The sequence below is a fragment of the Gigantopelta aegis genome, chromosome 8 (assembly GCF_016097555.1).
Source record: "Gigantopelta aegis isolate Gae_Host chromosome 8, Gae_host_genome, whole genome shotgun sequence".
Taxonomy (NCBI): domain Eukaryota; kingdom Metazoa; phylum Mollusca; class Gastropoda; order Neomphalida; family Peltospiridae; genus Gigantopelta; species Gigantopelta aegis.
The window spans coordinates 44,279,644-44,306,004 of NC_054706.1; the positions used below are offsets into that span (position 1 = coordinate 44,279,644).

The 26,361-nt window shown below is 37.2% G+C and overlaps 1 protein-coding gene across 4 annotated transcripts in view; it reads right to left on the reverse strand.

The window, feature by feature from the left end:
- The window catches only part of LOC121378288 (meiosis regulator and mRNA stability factor 1-like), a 50,572-nt gene extending 31,903 nt beyond the window's left edge, over positions 1-18,669 (reverse strand). For 2 of the 4 annotated variants that reach the window (XM_041506390.1, XM_041506388.1), the window contains exons 1-7: positions 18,608-18,669; positions 13,729-13,940; positions 12,599-12,828; positions 11,098-11,215; positions 9,333-9,499; positions 8,156-8,325; positions 484-575 (exon numbers count right to left, since the gene is read on the reverse strand). In XM_041506390.1, the coding sequence (XP_041362324.1) occupies positions 484-575; positions 8,156-8,325; positions 9,333-9,499; positions 11,098-11,215; positions 12,599-12,805 (754 nt within the window). In that variant the 5' untranslated portion in view covers positions 12,806-12,828; positions 13,729-13,940; positions 18,608-18,669. Of the gene's footprint in view, positions 1-483; positions 576-3,658; positions 4,392-8,155; positions 8,326-9,332; positions 9,500-11,097; positions 11,216-12,598; positions 13,437-13,728; positions 13,941-18,607 lie in introns of those variants that run through there. The other 2 variants (XM_041506389.1, XM_041506391.1) reach the window with 2 other exon arrangements.
- Between the last annotated feature and the right edge of the window lie 7,692 nt (positions 18,670-26,361).

Below are 26,361 nucleotides of genomic sequence, written 5' to 3' on the forward strand. Positions count from 1 at the left end.
AACTGGAAAAATCCATGGTTCAACAGAGGGAAGGAGGAGGAAATATTTTATTTAAAGATGCACTCAACATTTTATTTACGGTTATATGGCGTCAGACATGGTTAAGGACCACAAAGATATTGAGAGGAAACCCGCCGTCACTTCATGGGCTACTCTTTTCGATTAGCAGCAAGAGATCTTTTATATGCACCATCCCACAGACAGGGTAGTACATATCATGGCCTTTGGTATACCAGTCGTGGTGCACTGGCTGGAACGAGAAATAGCCCAATGGGGATCAAGCGGGCGCTTTACCACTGGGCTACGTCCCGCCCGGTTCCATAGATGGAATCTATAATAAGCCCCACTGCATACCACAATTTTCATGAAAATAATGCAATGAATTCAGAAGATTTTTCTGGGAATATAGTTAGTGTATGTCGCAGGAGCTTGTCAGATGTTAATAAAACCATGTTTGATCAACTAGCTTGTGTTTGTACATGCCTGGTGTATTTTCTTTACTATTTACATCTGTAGACAGCTCAACAGAGATCTTGTTTCCATAAACATCTTCTCCGTCCATTCTTTTTCTTGCCCTGTAGGAAATGTTAAAAAAAGTTATTGTCCATTTCAATTTAGATATATATGGTTTGTTCATTTCTGAGTGTAAATATTAGCCCATACACATTACTTTATAAAATAATTTACAATATACAAGCATGTAGTCTTAATAGTCCATGTCTGGTTGACATATCTTAGCATTTTATTTCCGCATTTCAGCCGATCTGTCCAGAAAGCTCATCCCATTTCAGGGGCACAGAAATAAAAAATATTTCACTAGCCCGCTGGATAAGCAACTAAAATGTACTAGCCCGCCAGAATTTCTACTAGTCCACCAGCCTAAAAAACAATATGTTTAATATTATAATATACACCAGACCATGCCCTTTTACGGTGCGCGGGTGCGATTGCACTCGTACAGACATCTTCGAAGACGTACCAATCCGATCAAAACTTCTTTGCCTATTTAATTTATTATTAATTAGAAACAGTTCACTTTTGTAAAGTAATAGATCACAATGTCTGATAAGGATAACTCATGTATACTGTTCATATAGTTATAACAAAAAGAGAAAAGGGATTGAATTAAATATAGTGGCTTCTGTAGCCTACACAAATGAACTTGTTACGGAAATCAGCAAAGTCGGTAAAATTGTTTTTAATTAGTTCATGACTTAACCTACAAAGGTTACGTGAGGTCCTGAAAATGGCAATAGTGTAATGTTATACTTGCTTTAAAAAACAAGAAAGAAATGAAATTTAGACGGAATAATAAAAAGGAATAATGATAATAGGTATGTAAAAATAAGCCAAGTTATTTTTTTTACGTCTATTATTTTTCTTTTTTAAATTTTATCTTTAAAAAAGATATGAAATAAAACTTTCATTTAAATATTTGTATTTCAGCCAGAGGTTAATGAATGTGCATATGTTATTTATATATGTATATATGTAGTAACAGTAATCAATGATCATTGCCAACTATTTAATTTTTGTTTGTTAGAAAGTCACAGACGATGTGACTGGAACATGATTTGATGCACCATATAGCATATTGACCATTCAGAGCTATCGAGGTCAGATTATTTTTACTTTTGGAATTCTGCATGCACACACTGGTCTACTTGACAACTTATTATGCAGTGACGATGGGGGTGGTGGGGGGGGGGGGGTATTAACTTTTTTATGGCATTCCACGTTTGGAATAAAATCCTTTGTAATGACAGATTTTGTCAGAGTTTGTATATTTTTTATCAGCAACATTGGGGCCGTTCTAGATCAATGACGTAATGTTGTCAGAGCCGTTCGTAACTTGTAGCAGTACGTCAAATGACGTGTTACAAAATGTTGAAGGGAGACTGGTTGCGTAACTGTAGAATTAAAAATGCCACGCTAATGTCAATGTTCCAAACAACACTATCAATTGAAGTAATTGTAGGCCTACGTGTCACGAGTTATTTAAAAAAATGTTTTAATAATATGAGTCGGTAGTGCACACCTGAGATGCTTGGGTTATAGTTCATGAACCACGCATATACCTCCTCGTAACCAGTGGGTTTTTCCCATCCTAACTATCCTAATCATGTTCGTTGTACATAATAAATTTAAGACAAGTTGATTCCTATATACATGTATGTTTAGCAGCACGTTCATCAAAACCATCTAACACTGAAAAGGTATATATATATATATATATATATATATATATATATATATATATATATATATATATATATGTGTGTACATCAAATTATCTGAATAGTACATTTTATAATTAAAAAATCAAATTGTCTGCATCAGTGTAAATACATGTTATAATTATATTTCTATAGTACTACTCCTGAAACTTTTTAATCAATTATAACTCCATTTCTGAAAGTCAAAAGGAGTCAGACTACACTAATGAACCAAACATAAAATTAGAAGAAAACATTGGTTTGATTAATTAATTTTTGCAATATATGTCTCTGCATTTACATGTATCAATTACTTCATAAATTAATAATGCTTGGTTTTCACTCACCTTAGCATTTTGATGAGTGCGATTTTTCACTCGCCTAAGCGTTTTGAGGTGTTATTTTTCACTCTCCTTTGTTTTTCAAAAGCCAAGGACTGATACACTGTCTTCACATCAAATGATATTTATATTTTAAAATATTTGAATAAAGACAGCTTTTCAGTGTTCTTTCATATAGAGTTACAAAATACACATTTCATAAAATAACAATATTGTCAGTCAGAAAAAGACAGATTGCTTGTCGGACTGATAGTTGGATTTTTTAACTTGTTTTGTGTGAATATTTACTCGCATTTGGCGAGCACTTTCTGCACCACTGCCTTTGACCACATATGGAGGAGCACCTAAGTCCAGCATTCGATAGAGATTCATTCCAAATTGGCTTTGTCCTCACCGACGCCGAGGCATAATGTCCATCCTGGTATCTCCAAATTCAACAATTAGATGACCATTATTCATTATTAAGTCTAATGTGCACAATATTTATGTGCATGACTAACAGTAAAGTTAGTCAAAATGTCTAATTTTTCAAAGGCAAAATATCAGGTCACAGACCACAATTAATTACACTCTTTGTATATAGCGTTAGCTATAAAAAATTTTTTATTAATATCAGCAGCCCCATGGATTTTGGTATGTACCTTTGCCTGCTTTTGGGGGGGGGGGGGGGGGAGACACCCTGAAAAGGACAACCACCATTGTCCAGCTTTTTCTCTCAGGATATTGGTTTAAACAAACACACCAACTAAACCTGGCCGGAGTACACCCATTTTACACAAAAAGCACTACTTTTGCATGGGCCGAAATGACCAAAAACAAGTCTTCAATGAGGTGTGTTATTTTTCATTCGCCTTTGTTTTTCAAAGAATGAAACTGCATGTATTTTAATGAAATATATGCTGTAGGATAACTAAATTAACCGTAACCCAACAATGTTTTAAAAAATAATTTTAAGATGGGGAAAATTCAGGATGTCTCTCCCAGATTTATTTAAGCCGCACTGGACTAATTCGTAAACACTTGGTGGGGGAAATATTATACAAGAAACTGATTTCTGTTAAACACTAAATAATAACAAATAAATAAATACACCATACAAACCATTCCATGCAACCGCACTGTACAGCTACATTATGCAACTGAGCTACCTTGGAACAAGCACATGGCAAACCATGTAACATTGTATGTGTTATGAAAATGCATGCTCTAAGCTGCTAAACACCATCTCATCCCAGAAAAAAGAACAAGCTGCTATATTGTTATGCAAATGAGGACTGTACTCACTTCAGTGATCCCACTCTTTATGGAGTGGACTGATCTGCATGCTTTTAGCACTCAGATCTTGAAAAGGCAGCAAAATATTGTGGAAGCTTGTGTCAATGTCAACATATTCAGCCAATATGGTCAGTTCAGGGATGGGCTTGTTCAAAGACATAGAGGGGTGTACCTTTATCCACCCCCATCTTTAAGCATATAGCTAACTATTTAAAATGATAATATATAACATGTTACATGTACAACAACATTTTTCCTGTCATGGACAGAACACACTGGTGAAGTCACAGGTTGTGCCCATGACAGGTGTGCTTGAACAGTTATTTGATGGAAGCATGCCAAAAATTACCCAAACCCACACACCCCACAACTACATTATTATTATTACTACCTACTTGTAATACTCTGAGAGAATCTGTAATCAAGTAGTTGGGTGGGGTGGGGTGGGGTTGGGTCTGGGAATTAAAGCCTCGACATAAAACAAGTTTAACGACATTCCTTAAAACTGTAAATCAGTGACTATTAATAATAACACTAGGTATAATGAACTAGAGAAGAAACTCAATGTCACCATATTAGCAATTTTTTTTATAGCAGTTCTCTGAAAATGACAATGAAAACAAAATCAGGGTGAGACATAGGCTAGCCAAGTGGTAAAGCACTCGCTTGATGAGCAGTTGGTCTGGGATCGATTCTCGTTGGTGGGCCCATTGAGCTATTTCTCATTCCAGCCATTAGTATATCAAAGGCCGTGGTATGTGCTATTCTGTCTTTGGGATGGTGCATATAAAAAATCCCTTTTCCTTTTTAAGACTATATATAGAAAAAAATTACCAAATGTTTGACATCCAATAGCCGATGATTAATAAATCAATGTGCTCTAGTGGTGTCATTAAACAAAACAAATTTTCAGAACATATATATTTTTTTCAATGTTCATCTCTATACTTTTCCACAGAACATACATGTAGCCTTTCATATACCAGTTGTGGAGCAATGTTTGCAATGAGAAACAAGCCAAAGGGTACAGGTTGATTGTCCAGTGTGTTTAACCCAGCACTCAGACTCTACTAATTAATATTAATTGACCGCAATTAGGCCTTGGCTATTGAAAAAAAAAGTAAAGTTAAGTTTGTTTTATTTAACACCGCCACTAGAGCACTTTGATTTTTTATCTTATCATCGGCTATTGGACGTAAAACATGGTCATTCTGACACTGGTTTTTTTAGAGGAAACCCGCTGTTGCCACATAGGCTACTCTTCTACGACAGGCAGCAAGGGATATTTTATTTGCACTTCCCACAGGCAGTATAGTACAAACCATGGCCTTTGTTGAACCAGTTATGGATCACTGGTCGGTTCAAGTGGTTTACACCTACTTATTGAGCCTTGCAGAGCACTCACTCAGGGTTTGGAGTCAGTATCTGGATTAAAAATCCCATGCCTCGACTGGGATCTGAACCCAGTACCTACCAGCCTGTAGACTGATGGCCTAACCATGACGCCACCGAGGCTGGTGGCTATTGAAAAACCATGGCGAGTGAAAAATCGCACACCTTAAAATGCTTATTCCAAACGTGGGAAGGAAACGTTTTATTTAACGATGCACTCAACACATTTTATTTACAGTTATATGGTGTCAGGCATATGGTTAAGGACCACACAGATATTGAGAGAGGAAACCCGCTGTTGCCACTTCATGGGCTACTCTTTTCGATTAGCAGCAAGGGATAGTACATACCACGGCCTTTGTTGCACCAGTTGTGGAGCACTGGCTGGAACGAGAAATAGCCCAATGGGTCCACCGATGGGGATCGATCCTAGACCGACCACGCATCAAGCGAATGCTTTACCACTGGGCTATGTCCTGCCCCTCCTAGTGACTCCTACTCCATGGGATCGAAATTAGTTGCTTGTCGGACACTGCAACTCTGTAGGCACAATGACAAATTTCTTTATGTGTATACCACCAAATAAAATTTCATAAACGACAGCTTCTTATTGAATGCAACATACTTTCAGCATGATGGAGGATCAATGTACAAAATTATGTACATGGATCTAGTCAAAGAAGATACAAAAGGTGTACATAATTATTATGTTACATAATAATAATTAATACTTAAATTTGTTGAATGTATTGTCAAATTTGTTTCATTTTTCTTTGTAATGATCGTTTGAAAAAATAAATTGTCATTGTGTTCATGCTGTTCCCAATGTGGAATGTTTACAAGAAATAAATTATCTCACCTTAGCTGGGAGTGGGGGTTAAAGGCTTTACTGTGTCTACTTTATGGATGGTGGGTGCCTTATTTACCAATGGATGTCGCATGCAGTTGGTGAATAAATTGTCATTGTGTTCATGCTGTTCCCAATGTGGAATGTTTACAAGAAATAAATTATCTCACCTTAGCTGGGAGTGGGGGTTAAAGGCTTTACTGTGTCTACTTTATGGATGGTGGGTGCCTTATTTACCAATGGATGTTGCATGCAGTTGGTGAATAAATTGTCATTGTGTTCATGCTGTTCCCAATGTGGAATGTTTACAAGAAATAAATTATCTCACCTTAGCTGGGAGTGGGGGTTAAAGGCTTTACTGTGTCTACTTTATGGATGGTGCCTTATTTACCAATGGATGTTGCATGCAGTTGGTGAATAAAGAATTGTATTGTTAATTTTTTTTATAGGCATGAAAACAAAAATATTATTAATACACAACAAATTTCACGTTAAAATGATGACAATTTGTCAGTTATCAACCTAACAAAGAATAACAAATTAACCATGCCATCAAACCATACAAATTTATTGCGAACAAAAACAGTGCTCTGTGGTCACAATTACATGTCACATGATCATGTGAAAACAAATCATGGTTGATACTAGAAGAGATGACTTTTTCAGTTATGTTTTTTAGTGGAATACATAGAGAAATAAACAACAGAACATATATACATGCAGCATTCTCGTTGTGTTAAAATTAAAGGAGGGCGGCCGTGTGACCCCACCACATAAAACAAAAATACCCAAAAAATGGGGGAAGAGGGTGGAGGGAAAGCTTGGTACTGTATATCAATGTGTGGTAGTCAACTTCTTGGTCTGTATCTGGTACTAAAAAGTTGATACGATGTACAAGCCGACTAATTTTTTATGTAGTTAGTTAAAATGGAGAAATTGTCGGTCTGTCAATTCATGGGTTTTTGTTTTGCTGAACTGATCAAACTTTTTAATTTATTATTTTAATAAAGATTTCAAGATATCTAAAAAAAGAATATAGATTTTTTTTTAAGTGATCCCCTACAGTAGGATAACATTTTTCTGTTCTTTTTATTTCCATCTTCATCGAATGAATCAATCGCATTGATATCACCAGCTGATTAAAAGTAGTTTTGTTTTTGTAAAGGTGGTATCCCCAAAATTAAAAGTTTCTAATATTTTATAAAGAATTGCTGAATAAACAAATGACAGTAATTAAAAGTCATCTGTTATGACCAATTAAATCTGCAATTGAGAATAAAATATCAGATGAGAGTTAGTGGACACAAAAGACAGAATGACAAATTTGACACCAAATAAGTGTTTTTTCAGTCAGAGATTGCCAAAACGATAAAAATAAACTGTTTTCAATTGCTCAAATAAAATATAAAATATGTTATTGTGTGTATCAAACATAAAAATGGACATTGGTATGGGACACAAGAGAGGCTGTTAAAAATAGTGTTAAATCATGTTACGGTAACTGTTGTACGCTACTAAGTTTTTCGTCAGTTGCGTTTAAGTACACAACATGGCTTGTTTCCTTTGATATTCAGTGTGCAGACTGATCAATTTTGTTTGCAGTGTGTGAAAAAAGTGAGCATTTTGAAATGGCAGAGCTGGGTGCTATAAAATAGAGAAGGATGCAGGAAAATAAAGAGTGCAGAAAAATAAGGGGGGCGTGGCAGAATGTGAAAAGAGGGTGGCAAATCACAAAGGAGGGGCAGCTTAAATGAAGAACACTGCCATGTATACAAGGGTGACACGTATAATAATCAGAATGACTTATTAATTATTTCCAGTCAAATACAGTAGCTGAAATGAATTGCTGACTATGATCTGATTGACTGAGGGCATCTACAGCAAGTAGGGTATAAAGTGCATGGAAATACCATGCCATTGGTATAGGGGTGGCATTGGGATGGCTTTCTGGCAAAGGTATGGGTATGACTGCAATTGCCATATCCAGTACTCCATTTTATGGTTAATAGAGGTTGTGAAGAAGATTTTATTTAAAACTGTTGACAGTTTAAATGGAGAACATATGTTAAGCGTACTGGACTCACCGCTGTGCAGTTTCCAGAGTAGAAAAGCGAACCAGTGCATAGTCTGGTGTGACAGAGACGACCCTTCCACCACAGTTGTAGGACAAAGTTTTCAATCGATTCCGTATCCTTTCTGAAGGGAGCTGAAAGTTGAAACCGGTCACCATCAACTCTGATAAGCCATCTTCCAACTGAAACCAAAAGCAGGGATTTATATTATAAACAAGAATGGTTCTATGTTAATGCTTCTCACACTATCGAGCTATAATAAAAATCCTAAATATTAGAACTGCAATATTGACTGCTCTTCTTCCTTATATCCACATACATACCTACATTTTAAAGGTAAAACGTCAGTCAGATAATTTTAAAATATAACATAACACAAAGTTGTGAATGTAGATCTACAGCATACCTTCTTAGCTGAAAATTGCAATTGAAAAACCCTTAAGGAGTATTTGTGTAATGACAAGTCGCATATAATAAATTAAGGTGATTAGGAGTCTAAAATATGATCTGAAAAACCTGCAAGGAGTATTTGTGTAATGACAAGTCACATATAATACATTAAGGCAATTAGGAATCTAGCATATGATCTGAAAAACCTGCAAGGAGTATTTGTGTAATGACAAATCACATATAATATGTTATGGCAATTAGGAATCTAACATGACCATTTCGACATTTCTTCAACGAGTAAGAAAACTCACTTCTGCCACGTAAGTTATTCCTACCAAAGAATATAAGGAGCTCTTTTATGCACTTGGGATGGCAAAAACCTCACTGAGTATCAGTCCGCCAAGGGGATTGATCCTATTACCCATCGCATCAGAAGCAAGCACTCTACTATAGAGCTACACCACTCCATCCCCATCCCCATCCCCCACGAAGATAAAAAATATGAAAAAAAACGTAGGTGACTTAATTGGGAATGGTACATCTAGATGTACAATTCTAAAGCAAAATCAACCATTTCTTTTAAGGAAATGATTGTTAAATGACACATTTTAAGTCGCAGCTGCTTGAGGTGTAACATGTTATTTTAATATTAGGGCAAATGTAAGAGAGAAAAAACCCAGCGACTACACATGCTCTTCTAACAAGAATACAGTGAGGAATCTTCTATATGCATATTGATGTGTCAGTCACGGGGCACTGGTACAGCAATGCTTGAAGTTTGGCTGCATAATTTACTTACTTTTGATGGTGTACGGCATGGTAGATTGAAGACCAAGTCATCAAAGATGTAGTGTTCATTGGCACATGCTGTGAGGGCCTCACTGACCTGATGCTTATGAATGAGAATAATGTAAAAATTCTTCCTGTGCCGCAGGTCGGAAAGGTCACAAGTGAAATTTACATCACCTGAAAGCAAAGAAATGTTTTATTTAAAAAAAGGAATATTTTTAAAGTATAGCTATTTGTTATTTGGGGTCTAGTATGTGGATATTTTTCACTTGGTTGAACAAAAGAACCATGGAAAGATGCTGCTATCATACAGGGCACTCCTGAATAAACAGAAAGGTTTATATACTGTAGATCTTGAAATTAACGCCTCCCTAAATTAATGTGAGTAACGGTGAAGACTAAAATGCAACATGAAATTAATGCGAGTGGCCTACTTTTGAAATATTACTTTCCTAACAACATACGTCTGTGTACTTTTCGGTTAAATCCAAGTTACAGGCGTCTTCAATGAGATCAACTCGCTAACATATCTGTGGACACATCAATTAGCCCGTTTAGTCCCTTGTGTTTTTGGAGAGATCAACTCATAGCTTGCTGGACTAGTCAACAATATGTCTGTCTCGCCTACAATGAATTGTTTTCCAGTTGTTTTTTATAAATATATTATAATTTTAATCTGTGTTTTGTTTTAATAATGCTGGACACATAGACAAAACATAGAAATAAATGTGTCATATTATTAATGGGAATAACACTAACTTGCATTTTTCGCATTAATATTATGATCGCATTAATTTCAAGATCTACAGTACACACACACATGCACTTTTTTCATTGACAGAATAGCAGTCACTACAGCCATTGATATACCACTCCTCATGGAGCTGTTTAAAATGGGAAATCCCCAAAATTAGCCTGCACATGACCTACCAACCCACACCTTCAGGTCTGATTATAACATGCGGTTCATGACTGAATGCTTTAAAACAAAATCATGCCATTCATGCCTCTTACTGGGTCCAAAAAATGTTCCTTTCTCTTAAGTTCAAGGGCCATAACTCTGTAAAACAAATTGGTTAATTCCTTTTAAAGTCAATGTTGATCTGCAACTCTACATCATGCTATATACAAAATTTCAGCTCAATATCTTGTGGCACTGCAAGAAGGGCTCTCAAAACTATATGTGGGACAGACAGACAGACAGATGGAGGGGACCAGTAGGGAACTAAAAACTGGATGCCAAACAAAGGTAGATACTATCTTTAAACTAACAAAACCCTGTATCTGTATTTTTTTATTTTTTATGAGGCAAAAAAGACAAACTGTTTTTGTTACAAGCTGATTCAGTGTAATAAATGCTTTATTCTTCATGGTATACATGTAGCTCTTCAAAGCCATTTGTTACAAAGAAACAGCTCGTCTCCTGAAAAACATTAAATAATGCAGATACGACGATTTTTTAGCGACAATATATAAAACATCAGTGTATTCAACATGTTTCAGTTGCTCAAACATCATTTTATTTCCTAATATATATATATATATATATATATATATATATATTATAGTACAAAATTATTGGGAAATAAAATCTAGTTAGGGTTACTACAGTTATTAGGATGACAAGAAGCATACTGAATATACAAACACTGATATTCTAAACACAAAAAGTTATTTAATATGTAATTTCAATTGTTAAAAAGGATCCATTAGATAATTTGGCTAACTCAAAATAGTCTCTTTAAGGATAGCTGAAAACATGTGGAAATACATACTTGATATCAGAATGATTTTTGTCTGTGCAGGATGAGTGTCAGCAAATCGTCTAAGACTTTGTCGGATTTTATCATCGGCCGCATTTTTGGCAGTTGCGTTAATATGAACGACATTCACCTAAAACAAAGAAACATTTTAAATTTAATCTGTATTTAATCTGTATCAGGATTGAAGTTGGAGGGTAAGAAAGTTAACAATAAAAGGAATTTTGTTTGAAAAAAATGTAGTTAAGCAACTGTGTTTAGACTGTAAAATAATGGCTCAATAAACATGGCAATTCTTGAATTAGCTTCTGATAAATATATTATGAAATATAATACTTAAATTCAAATGTAGGTTAGCTTCCCATCTATAAAATAAACGTCAGTTAAATTTTGAGCACAGAAATAAATGTAAAAAAAATATTTAGCTATTCAAAGATCAAAGAAAACAAAACTGTTCCATTTGTTAAACATATAATATAATAAAATTTCCACTGGACATGTTATATTTATTGTGTATGAATCCAAAACAATGCTGTAGGAAAGTCCTGATGGCATAACGTGTTATTTCCCTGCAAATGATGTTCTAAATATAGAGCACAAAGGAAAAATAGGTTGTGCAAATTTAAATTTCTGTGATTTCTTATTCTTGCATTTTCGGAGGCCTCCATGAATATAACACACTCTCCATAAAGTAAAGGAAAGTTTATCAACACCCCAGCACATCAAACTACAGCTGTTATTTAGGTGTGGTAGATGGAACAAAAAAAGAAAGAAAGAAATGTTTTATTTAATGATGCACTCAACACATTTTATTTACGATTATATGGCGTCAGACATATGGTTAAGGACCACACAGATTTTAAGAGGAAACCCGCTGTCGCCACTACATAGGCTACTCTTTCAGACAAGCAGCAAGGGGTCTTTTATTTGCACTTCCCACAGGCAGGATAGCACAAACCATGGCCTTTGTTGAACCAGTTATGGATCACTGGTTGGTGCAAGTGGTTTACACCTACCCACTGAGCCTTGCGGAGCACTCAACCAGGGTTTGGAGTCGGTATCTGGATTAAAAATCCCATGCCTCGACTGGGATCCGAACCCAGTACCTACCAGCCTGTAGACTGATGGCCTAACCACAATGCCACCGAGCCGGTTGGTAGCTGGAACAAGTGACAGGTAAAATAACATAGGTCTGCAATCAGTCTACTCCTAGTAGGAGTCCTACTGATATGTAGAGCAGTATAAAATTTTAAAATGCTAATCAGAGCAATCCGTTGCGAAGTACCCAACTAGAGCACATGTTGTGATCTTCACCAGCTGGTGTGCTAAGACGAATCCCAAATTAGCAGCAAGGTGTTTTTTATATACACCTTTCCTCAGATAGAACAGCATACACCACGGCATTTGATATACCAGTTGTACGGCAAAAGTTGAACAACAAAAAAAGAAGAAAAAAGAATCAACTGCGGGGATTCTTCTGCCTGCAGCCCACCCCACTTCCACAAAAGCACCTTACCTGAGCAGAGTTAAGCTCCTGAATAACATCCTTGCTTTCCTTGTGGATATCACACACACACATAAATTCAACCTCTCTGAGACCTGAAAAAAACCTGTCCCTAATACACTGGACCACAGAGAAAGCAGACTTCCATTTAGGCACATGGACATTTTCGATGTCCCAAAAGACCCCAATGGATACTATGCTGTTGTTGCTGTTAGACATGCTAGGGTAAAAGCGAAGTGTACCTACAAAAACAGAAAGAGTACATATTATAACACATCATAGAACCAACAAACTACATTCCTCTAATCATGTAAATAGTAATAATATGGTAAAAAGAAAATCCAACTTAAATTGGATCCCAAATTTCTGACAGTAATTTTCTTTACTGGTCTGTTGTACTTGAACAGATTATTTTACACAACGGTGACAAATTACATGTACATGTATGTAATTAAAGTACCAGAAATAAGCAATCTTCACACATTCAATGGTCCTATTAAAAATTAGTATTCATTCAAAAGTTCATTTACAGTATTCTATAGAGCTCACAGCTAGTACCTACTAATATAGACCAAAACAAAATAAAAATAATTTTAAAACTGTAAAATTTACCAACTACATATATTGAGTAGCCACATGATTTATGAATTGAAATTAGTAAACTAAAAGCAAAAATATGATTTTTTTAATTTATTTTTCTATCTCGCTAGCTGGAACTGTCAACAAAAAATTAGTGTTCATTGGTTATAATCAGTCGGCACCAACGAATCAACTTTTGATTATATATCATCTCAGTTAGAAAATATTATAATATAGAAATTTAAGACTAGATACACCTATTGCTGTGTTTACAATAAATTTACTCCATGAGTTTTGCAGTCTTCTTTACATATACTTTAAACAAAAACAAGCCCAACCCCTACAGATGTCACACACACACATGGATGGACATATATATGTGTATGTATATATATATATATATATATATATATATATATATATATATATATATATATATATATATATATAAGGAATAATCAGTGTTACGTTTTTCTACAACAATCAATTATAGTTGGTACAACTAAAATGATCCACTCTTTTAAAGATCCACCCACCAATAGTAATAATATTTCTATACTCACCTTAAAATGTGCAGGCAATAAAATGTCTTATAAAAAGTGGATAAAAGCAGTAATAACTTGGTATATTAAAATTGGCTGTGCATGAAACCACCAAGCAAAGCTGATACATGTATGTGATGGGGTATGAAGATAAAATGATTAAAAATGGCTTCTCGTCCCTCAAACACAGTCCATCATCTGAATATTCTCAACAACCCTCCTTCAGACTGGATCTGAAAAACAAAAACTAATTAATTCAAGAACGTCAGGCTTTAACCTTGATAAAAAAAATACTGTTAGCAATTTCGTCAAGTAGTGTAGTTTTAAAATGTGTACCAATTTTCTACAACCTCAGAAGTGTACTGGTTTGAGTTAATCCGAGGTTTGGACCAGTAATTTTTCACATGCATGAACTGGAGTACATTAATTATTTGATTTTACATAGCAAAATCACAGAATGTACATTATTCCTTTTGCAGGCAGCTTCCCTCCCCCATAAATTTGCATAATGCAAAATAGACATATTAATTATTTGAATTTAAATACAAGCACATACATGTACATTAGATTACTCTTTTAAATTCTAAAGCTTAATGGGTTTTTTTTAATGAAACTGAAAAAAAAAAATTGGGGGGTAAAATTTTCAGATCGAAACCATAGATGTCAAGCTACATTTTAGAAATAAAACTCTAGATGACCGAATACTAAGTAAATATAATGATACATTATATTGTGCACAAAATAATTTCTTCCTTTTTTTTCAAATATATTTTTGTAAAGTGTTCCCTATACAAATATGTGGTTACATCAACAGTCAACACTGCAGAGTTTAGACTTTAAAATAGAATTGCAAAGTATTGTATAATTGAGATTTAGTAAGCTCGGGGACAGGACGTAGCCCAGTGGTAAAGCACTCGTTTGATGCATGGTCGTTTTGGGATCGATCCCCGTCGGTGGGTCCATTGCGCTATTTCTTGTTCCAGCCAGTGCACCACATAATATATGGGTGTGACCATGTCATGTACACATTATAGAAGTCTAAAAGAAAGATATATGTCAAGACATATTTCTGTAATGTTTATTATTACTTTGATGATGTCAAATCTTTGATGAGAGGTAGATTTTTTTTAAAGTATGGATTACTTGATATAAGCCCAAATACATAACATATAGGCCTACTGTTGATTATTTAACTCAACACAAGTTACATAAAAAGCTATCACTGATTGAAAAAAAAGAAGAGAATAAACAAGCACAAGTACATGTGTATGTACATAATATATAATAGTGAATTATTTAACTAGTTAGTATTTTATTTTAATTTTTTTTGCTTGTACTGAAAGTGAAAATATAAATTTGCAGAGATTTATTTTTTTTTAAAAAGAAGAAAAAAAAAGTGCAAAGTAGTTTGTGTACATTGTAGTTCAGGAACTGCGGACGATTTCGTCCCGATAAAAACTTACGGAAATTGGGCGCCATTTTATAATTCTTGAAGTTAACACAACTGGGACGAAACATATTTAAAATGTTTATTCTCACAGCGGATTAATCACCAAGTCAGTCCCTATTTTGGGATGTTACAATTTTTAGTCCTGGCATGAAATTCATGGGTTATCGGTTTTACTTTAAAAATGTTTGCATCTTGTCAGGGGGCGGAAATTAGGGTTTGCTGAATTTGTAGAGTACACTTATTCAGGTTTGCTGAATTTGTAGCGTACACTTATTCAGGTTTGCTGAATTTGTAGTGTACACTTATTCAGGTCATTGAGAACACTTTGACCTATTTATATTCGTAATCAGCCGAGGTGTTCCAAATTATCACTAATTTGTAGAACGGGTGGGCGAAGTGTGTTGCTTTTGTAGCAATCTGGCAAATTAATTGTAACCAATGTCAAAATAAAACGATATTGCTATGTTTATTTTTTTGTTTACTTACTAGTAACTCCCTGTTATATTTAATTGGCGGTTTTACTTTCAAAATGTTCGTGTCTTGTCAGAAAGCAGAAATTAGGGTTTGCCGAATTTGTAGGGTACACTTATTTATGCCTGACGTCAGACATGAAGTCAAGAAGGTTAGTAATTAAATTTAATGACAGTGAAAACTTCAAAAGAACAGTGATTAATAATTAACTATGTATAGATTAGAAGGCAGTAAGACGTTTCTTCAGAAATAAGAATGGGCGGAGCGAAGTGTATTCTTATTTCTGAAGATACATCTTAAAGCCGCACACCCTAGTTCCATCCAGCGAAAATAAATTATACTTTGGTTAATCTACAAACCTGTAACACACTTAGATCACGTTTTTATCAAATGGAGTGAAAAAGCAGGTTTTATATCGATAAATACCATGGGAATCCACATGTCCCAATTGCTTGAAATAATTTTGAAAGTTAGTATTCTGATGTCACGGGTAGATGTCGCTCGAAGCACAACAATGCCTACGCCACGACAAATTTCACAGACTTGGGGTGCGTTCGTTTCACCTCTCCTGGACATGTTCCAACTGTTCTGTCCTGGTTGTATCCCCTCTCCAGATATCGTAAGACTTAGCAAAAGTATTGGTTTTAAGGGTTTGTAACATTTTGTATTGAGACACTTACTTGTCTGAACTCTATTGTTACTGAAAATGTTCACGAACTGTGAAGAAAAATCTCACAAATGAACAACAAATCGGATGTTGATTGCGCGAACCGTGCACGAGAAAACAAACCGAACCAAAATGATAACGGTCACGTGATATACCAACGTCTGTGACATTGAAATGGAAATATCCCCTCTAAAAATAGATTGGACCTCGCTTGCTTAACGGTTTTTTCTCGAAAACACGTCTTGTGAAAAAATGCAAAAAATGCATTTCGTGGTTTTACAAACATCAGGATTACCAAAAAGCACTTCAGGTGAATGGAAATGTGTATTCTAAATAATAAAATGGAAGTAAAGTGCAATTTTATTTGTGAAAAATGGGGTTTAATAGCGAAAAACAACGCCGTAATGGTTAACAAATAAACGTAACTAGGGTGTGTCCCTTTAATGTACATCACCACTGTAAAAAGTAAACAAGGCAACCAATTGAGCATCACTTCAAACAGGATACATACTGCTTGTATGTTATCAGGTGCCCTCTTTTGCACATTGGGGATATGTAACATATGTTTTCCGCAAGTTTTGATATGTATATATCTAAACATTGTTTCAGTAAAATCTTTAACCTGTAACACACACACACACACATATATACATGTATAACAGGGCTGTACCCATCTCACTTTTTTCTTTCTTTCTTTTTTAACTCCAGAAAATAGCAGGGTTTAATTTGTATGTGTTTATTTTGTTTATAAAAAGTAGTTCCCCCCCCCCCCCCCCCACCAGGATTTTGATCAGGGCATGGCACTGTATAAAGTACATTTTCTATAGGTTGGCAGACTAGTAAAAATTCTGGCGGGCTAGTATTTTAGTTGGTTCTGGTTCTGGTCCAGCAGACGTGTGAAATATTGTCCATTTCTGCACCCCTGGGTTTGCGTTTGTTTGTTGAAAAATAGGCAGGCATAAATACTTTGTGGGCCCAGCCTGTGATTAAAATCAGGATTGCACATTTTGTTTGTTTTGTATTGTTTTGTAGGTATTAACGTGCTTATATTCAGAGGTTTCAAACACGCTAACTGGGGGCACAGCCTCTGATTAAAATCAGGGGTTGTTCCCATAATAAACTGAGGATTGATGGTTATACGGTACTATAATGATGTCGGCTAACACCAAACAGGGAACATTTTGTTTTCAAAATCTTGATATTTCTAGTCAATTGAAAACTGATTAATGACTACTGTTTAATGTTTTAAAATTAGTGTGTAGATACTGAACAAAATGTTCCCTGCCAAAGAATGCTTTGAACCACAGACCATGTGGCCTTTTCTTGCATGTGTATATGTAGCCTCAATGGTATTCATTGTCCTTTGTATAATAAGGGATTAATGAATGAGCAGATTGCCCTATAATTAGTAATATTTTAAGAAACAAGACTAACGCACATAGTGATTACAGTTAACATATTAATACATGTTATAATTATAAAACACCTTCCTTTCTCACTGTCCCTACCTCATGTAAATATACTTTCATGATGAAATACACAACATTTTGGTCAGCCTAAATCATACGGCCTCTCGTGTTACAGCCGAAGATACACCAAACCATACGGTTGTTTGTTTTGGGTTTTTTTTTTGCAGGGGCGAAGTGGTAATTCATTGGGAGCTAACTGGTAATGTGTTGGGGTCGAACTTACATATATTTCGGGGGCAAACTGACTAGGTCATGCAAACATTTTACATAGGTTGGTCTCTGGCAGTAAGAGAGTTAATAACTGTCCAAATGTCCGTCTAGTTCTCTTCCCGTCAGAGTAGTCAGGCTAGCACGAATCGTGCATGAGAAAACAAAACTAAACGGAGTTTGAAGCATAGGCTAATGCAGTTATGGACGTTGACGATCCGAATCGTATGGAAGAATAGAATCATCACTATAATAATTTTTCTCGACTATCCCATTTCTATTCTATCTACTCTCTACCTTTATTACTATCCTATATTAATACATATTAATTATGTTAAATACTTTATGCCACTGGACATTATGTTATTATATTTTATATATGATTATAAATATTGATTATTGTCTAATGTCCATCTTGTTTAGAGGAGCACTTATGTGGGCTCTGCCTGTTGTGCAATCCTTTTGACTTTTTTCTGATCAATAATTGAATAAAATATCAAACAAATGCCAATTTTGGACCAATGGAAGTTTGGGGGGGTACCTGCGAGTTTAATCAAGCAACGGTTAATATTTCGATATCAACATTAAAATATATATATATATAACCTTTCACCTCGAATATATAAAGTTACGTACCTCTAGTGAAGGCTACATTTATTAAAAAGTCTATCCAAAATCCATACTAAAATATTAAAATCAAAATATGTTTTTCTTTTTCTCTACTTCCTTTGGAGAACGCACAACAGTTCCGGTAATTTTCACTACGCGTTAAAAGAATAGTACCTCGATTAACATACTTTGTATTTAAAATACACGCATCTGTTAATGAATAGGTAGCCTTTTTGTTAAAACAACACACCATATTTATATAATGTATACATACATGGCATATTAGTAACTAATGTAATGTACTAATGTGTTGTGATATTTATTTATATATAAGTAGTACCTGACCCCTCTGTGTTCAGCGACAGCGAGCGACACTAACGTTCGCGAACTAAGCGTATAACCCAGTCTAACAAACGTTTATCCTGCTCTATCTAGTTGAACTCAGCCATGGCGTTAACGGGACAATCAATTCAAATATGACTTTATGCGTTAGATGCAAAAGTTTGTTTTGTTTAATGACACCACTATTTTTAAAGCATATTGATTTATTCATCATCGGTTATTGGATGTCAAACATTTGGTAATTATGACATATTGTCTTAGAGAGAAAACCCGCTACCTTGTTACATTATGTCATGTCATAGGGTTTTACGTGCACATTCAGAACAAGCTGTTGTAGCGCCATGACAGGAACGGTCGGGGGGGAGGGGAGAGGAGGGACCGCCTGAACTGGCAGGAGCAAGGGAGCACCAGCAGCCCGATCAAATCGGTAGCAGGCGGGTGGGGGTGGTGGTGGTGCTATGGAATTTGAATGGAGCAGTTAAATGCCAAAGAGAAAAGGGTGCGCAATTTTGATTGAGGGAATTTGGCGCAATTTTGAACGGTCGGTCGAAAGGTAAATGGCCGAGCTAATATAGGTTTTGATATTAGTGAATCGAGAGTAGCTCGTTAATTTTAGACCTTTAAGATGCTGTGGTGTCTCCCTAGGTTGCCCATAGGGCCCTTATAAAGGGCCTGACCGCTTCTGGTCGAGGCATCACCAAGTACCAAGTTATTACCAGCAGCAAGTATTGGGGGTTTGGGTGGGGGAGGCCGATATTCTTTTGTTCAGCTTCCCCCGGGTGCATTGCAATTGTGTACTCGGAACGGTATTCTTTTGTCCGGTTCCTTATTAGAGTACGTGCTGGACCATTAAATGGGGGCGGGTGCATTGTTATCATTAGTCAATGCACCCTGTGTACCGATGCAGTGAGCGTGTAGTCTGTGTGTGAATCCTAGTTTTGTGTTACGGTTGTACCTATTGTCTTAAGTCCCTATTTTAGTGAGTTCAACGGTCATTCATGACCATCCATCCCCCTGTTACATTAGTAGAAAGGGACCTTTTATATGCACCATCCCATAGACTGGATAACACACATTATCACGGCCTTTGATATACCAGTCTTGGTACACTGGCTGGGACGAGGAAAGATGCATATCCGGACCACCAACACATTCACTGACAGTCTAACAAATAAAACAACGCGTAATATTAGAATTCATAATATAAAATAGGCTTACAAAAATCATGATTATTCCTGTTAATTGCTGATCGCTGAACGGTACTCTAACTTGGAAGGGACGTGACGTCAGCTCATAAAAATTACTAGGCCTACTGCTGTAGCCTATGAACTGAGTGGGTGTGGGTAATTTTTTGCATGCTTTTATCAGAGAACTGTTCAAGCACACCTGTTGTGGGCACAACCTCTGACTTCGCCAGATAGTTACATCCAAAATAGGGAGCTGTGCACCGAATAAACACACACACACACACAGAGAGAGAGAGAGAGAGAGAGAGAGAGAGAGAGAGAGAGAGAGAGAGAGAGTAATATAAGGCAAGGCGCTTCATTTTGATCAGCCTGACTTGTAAAATGTTTTGTCCAACATACGCTGCAATACTCATTTACTGAACTATTATAATCTCAAGTGTCATACTTTACTATTTGGAGATTCTAATTTAAGTGTCCAAGATAATATCTCTATATTTAAATCTGTTCAGAATTTTCTTATTAATAGTAAGCGTTTCGAGATCAATTAACCATTTAACCATTCTAACTGTGCTATTTATTCTTTGTTTTATCTACACCTTCCTCTCTTATACCCCCCCCCCCCCCACACACACACACACACTATCCGTGTTATCTTTATTGTAATATTGTTCTAGCCATCTTGATGTATAATTTGTTAAATGTAGGGATAGGCACTTGTCTGTTGGCCAATCCCACATTTGATCTGCAAATAAATATTATTTAAACCAAAATAACATAGTTATGCCATGAGGACACATGAACCATGTGATAAAAAAAAGTTTCTACTTGAACTACTTGATTGGTCAGTTCTGTGATTTTAGATGACGCTGTCTACTTGATTAGGGTCTCCACGAGTACTCGAGTACTCGGGCATGGGTCGAGTCTAGCAAGACTCGAGTCCGTTCACAGGACTCGAGTATCCGTACAAGGTGGAATACAATCATCAACTATAATATAATGGACAATGTAAGACAATAATTTCAGTAGTAGACAATCAACGATATAAGTTACACAATAATTATATGATCATGCGCTAGTTTCTTTTTTTTTTTGAACTGGCCGTCCGTCCATTACAAAGCTGAATGTAACAACAGGTTTGTAAATGCAATACAATGACGTGATTTGGCATCCATGTTCAGCGCTGGAATTGAGATTCATAAGGCTATTTTACTTTATTCCTTAATCTCATTATCTTTTAGTGTAAGTGTCGGGTACTCGGGTCCGGGTCGAGTTTGACCCTCGAGTACTCGAGTCCGATATTTTGGACTCGTGGAGGCTGTTCAGTCATGATCCACTTCATGCAAATAACAGTTAGGTGCCTACATTTTCCCCCATATCATTATACAAAGACTAATATATGTGATGTTAATAACACCTTTACGTATTCTTTTTGTGTCCAGTCAAGTGTCCAGACGACGGCATCGCTACCAGACAATTAGGCCTACATTGTCTGTTAATCCACCAAATGCACACCAGGTTCTGCCAAACAGACACCACGGGCGGAGGCAACTGAAAAAAAAAAATTACTAATCAAAATTATACCCAAGTGATTTTCTAGTCGTATATCTTAGTTGTGGAAATCCCTGAAATAAAAAACATAAAAATGTATCAGTATTATCATGACCTGTTACGGTATTCAAACAACCGGTACAAACAATGACAATAAATTACCTGTTATAGATAGAAATACTAAAATTATACTGCAAACCATATGTAATTTGAAACAGACTATAACACCCAGGTTGATATTGATTACACCTGACAGGTGAAGTCACAAGTACGGTACTAAGCTTTTCAAGTTCAAGTTCTTTAACTTATCAGCTAAGCAGAGGGGTGGTCTCAAAATTTATTGCACTGCACTACTGTCATGTTTGGCTGTCACGGTTAATTATGACTGGACCGTTTGTGCTAACATCGGACAGTTTGAAAGTGGTGTTATTATTAGCAATAAAATGTTTACAGTTTGCCCAAATAAGCTCGATGGGATTGAGCTCACATTGACGGACTGGGGTCCTTAAAACAACATGTTTGCTACCTTTGGAAAGTTTTAATTTTGTGATAGTCAATTGAGTTCATTGTTGATTTAAAAAAAACAAAAAACAAACAAACAAACAAACAAACACTGTGTGTTATGTGGCCTCAGACCACAATTAATTTCGCTATATGTTTCTACATAGCCTTAGTGGCTATAACATTTTTATTAATATCAGCAGGCCCGTGGATTTTTGTATGTACCTTTGCCTGCCTGGGAGGGGGGGGGGGGGGGGGGGGGGCACATACCCTGAAAAGGACAACCCCTGTTGTCCAGCTCTTTCTCCTAGCATATTGGTTTAAACAAACACACCCTCTAAACCAGGCCGGAGTACACCCATTTTACACAAAAAGCTCTACTTTTGCATGGGCCGGAATTACCACAAACATGTCTTCAATGTCAACAAGTTACACATGTTTACAAACTACATGCTCTCTCCTGTCACTTCAGTCAAATAGTTGCCACTTCATAGCTGTCTGCCATGACAACCAAATGGGAAGATAACTGAGGTCAGGTCATATGGCTTTACGTGCACATTCAGAGCAAGTTGTCGTAGCGCATGCTAAGATAACTGTAATCTAAGGCCATATCACCAACGAGATCCCGTAATGCTGTCGTTTCATTGGCCGGTGCTTCAAAACAACTCTACGTGAGGCTCTCGGGGAACAAGCCCTGTATGAATCCAACAGTTTTTGATGGTCGTGGCACTAACAATGTTACCAAACGAATGCCGCCACCTAGTGGTAATTTGAGATCATTACCAGACCAGACGATTAACTTCTGACCACACTGTTGGTGGTATTATCAAGGGGATTTTAATGACTAAATGGAGTTCGGTACAAAAAGGACTTTTGCGGATGGCGAAGGTGGCAGTGAATCGAGGGTACACTGTAATTGAAATGGAAAGTAGTACAAGGGCCTATATAGAGCCATAACCTACTTTCCGTGAACTTGACCTTGGTAGGTGTCTGACCTTGGTGTGAGTCATAGACTGACCTTGCCATACTTGGTAGGTGTGTGTCATAGACCGACCTTGACACACTTGGCAGGTGTGTGACCTTGGTGTAAGTCATAGCCTTGACGTACTTGGTATGTAACTCATGGCTTAGTCTTGACCTACTTAGAGGGCAGTTACTGGTAGGCAGGCGCACGAATTTGGCACAGGTGTGTGCCCGACTTCCATGAATAACCGTGCCCCTGACCTACTTAAACTAGTCGCGTCGTGTCCTTGGACTGTCCCCGAATATTGTCCTTGACCTAGTTACGACTGGCCATGACCTATGTAGGCTCGTATTGGGATATAAAAAGGGGGTGTTTTGTTAGTAGCGTCATTCGCTTGCCGAAAGTTCTGTGAACGAGATCTATTTTTGCTTTGGAGTTTGAAGATATTCTAGTACGAAGAAAATGGCATCGGGATATTCGAGCAGTGTTAGTAGCAGCAGCAGTAGCGACGAGGACGACGTCTTGGTCTGCAAATGTTCAGAAAGACATACAATCAGTGACTACCAAACACGTGAAATTGGGGTTGGAACTGAAGAAGGCGAACTCGTGGATGAACCCACAGATCAGACGGATGCTGCCTGTGAAACAGATGCTGCCTGTGAGGAAGACTGCTATTCAAGACGTTGCTTGTTCTGTCATCGTCCCGAAATGATTTATTTCTATGGCCGGATGCTGACGTATGCTCGGTGGCCTATACAATTACGTCATAAACCAAAAGAACTTGTCAAGGCCGGTTTCTACTACACGGGAGATCACGATGCCATCACCTGTTACTGTTGCGGACTTCGCGTCTACCGATGGAAGAAGACAGACGACCCAGTGATGGAACATTACAGACTCTCTCCAAGATGTCCCTATGTGAACAACATGTTCAGACATTAAATGTTTCAGACACTTGTGTGCTAAGTTTTCATGTTGTATGTTGTGAATAAAACCGTGAATAACAGGTTTTGCTTTCTTATTTATGTCCTGCGTCCATGAGTGTGTCTCTAGACGTGTCCCTATGGTAGTGACACTGGTAAAGGGTAACATTTTGGTAACGATGTTTTTTGGGAGCTCGCGCGAGGAGTTTTGTGCTTGGGAGGAGGGGCACTGGTCATACGTATCACACACATTCGAACTTTCCTGTACCATATCTTTATGCGTCATAAGGTATATAAGTAAAATAGTTTTGGAAAACTCATTTGAGGTAGAACCTTCAGAGGAGCAACTTGTCAGACCAGTACAAGTTATATGTACTCGAAGTGGATAAGTGGACCCGTTTCTATAAACAACAGGCACAAGGTAAACTTCAACGTCACTTCGAAATTCAACGTGGTGGGAAAAGTCAGATCATGTACAGTGTGGATCGATGTCTAGAACTCTACGATCCCACGTGGAAAGAAGAAAACGAGGAACAGAACAAGCCCCCGACACCCGAAGTAGTCATGGTCTCCCCAACACAACAGGTGGTAGAGCAAGCCAAGGCCGATCTGAAACGGAAACAACAACAACAACAACAAAGTGGTACGGGTTGGAAAGCCCCGAAACTGCAGAAGCATTTCTAAATAAACTATAAAAGAAACTATGTGGGTCAGATATCGTCATTTTATTTAGAGTCGTCATGCAGAGCACATGTTCAGAATGTGGTTTCACATTCTCGAGGAGAGACGCCATGTTAAGACATTTTTAACAAAAACATGCTAAAGGTCTACCACCACCACCACGACCACAGCAGCAGCCACCACCACCACCATCACCACCACCACAGCAGCAGCCACCACCACCACCACCACCACCACCACAGCAGCAACCACCACCACCACATCAGCAGCCACCACAGCAGCAGCCACCACCACCACCACAGCAGCAGCAGCAGCATCTCCTAAGATAATACAGTATTAAAATATTTAAAGTCACATCAATCACATCAAGGTTATACACAGAGCAGAAATAAAAATATTTACCAAAGTCCAACGGACTACGTTCCCTGGGAGCCTTCCTATTCTGGTTCTCCTCCATATCTCTAAAAACTAGCTATTTATTATTAAAAAACAGAATTCGCCTGGGGGTACAAGGCGGTACCTCCCCCTATCATCTGATATTTCCAACGCGACCAAGCGGTATTATTTCTCTCTGATCGTCAGACTTACTGACGCCATCGTCGCCAAATCACGGTTGTAAAAACCGCACTCGCAGAGGTATTACGTAACTACTCGCCACATGGCCTCCACAGCTGGACTAAGTGCATATTGGAATGCCCGATCGCGCGAAGTATTACGTAACAACTTGCCCACCTGGGCTACGGGCAATGAAACTGCACACGGCCCTCTAACACAATTAAAATCGCCACAGGCGAAACAAATTTAAGCGCATGTTCCGTCACAGGTTGTTAAGTTATTATGGAAGCCAATACTCACGAACCAAAACAATTATCAAGAAAGGTCACGATATTTCACAGGGACATTTCTAAACTGACAGAGCGAACACATGTTGTGAATTCTTCAAACGCCGACCTTTTGCCAGTTTTTTCTGTTAATATATTTGTTCTACACATAATATTTGATTTGTATGTTATTGTGTTCTGCACATGTTTGGGATTTTGTGCGTACGTTCTTGGTTTTGTCGTTTTTGATTCTCAGCTTGGTAAGTTATTATTTGATACAATTTATGTTTTTCTTTTCAATTTTGTTTGTTAAAAAATGTCATTCAACCTACAATGAGATCAATAGTAGAGTTTGGTTTCTAAGGGGTATGTTGACAAGTTGTTTCCTTCGCAGTAATTTCTTTCCCTGGGGAAGTCTTCGGTCGTTGAGTAACTTTTTCTCCACAGCAACACTGAATGTAGATCTCGTTTGTATACTTATACTTGACAAGCGAATGAAGATACTAAGAAAATACTCTTTTTATACTCTAAATTAGCAGTCCAAGGTCAGTCCAAGGACGTCAGAACCTGGCCAAGACCAGCGCAAGGACGTCAGTACCGGCCCAAGTATGCCAAGGCTACAATATGAGTCACGGCTGCATACCTGCACCAGGTATGTCAGTCACTGCCCTCTAGATAGGTCAAGGCTACCAAGGTCGCACACCTGCCTAGGTATACCAGTCACTGCCCTCTAAGTCGGTCAATGCTAAACAAATCGGCCAGAGCCAGTCCAAGTACGTCAGTAACAACCTAAGTCGGCCAGGGACACGGGCGG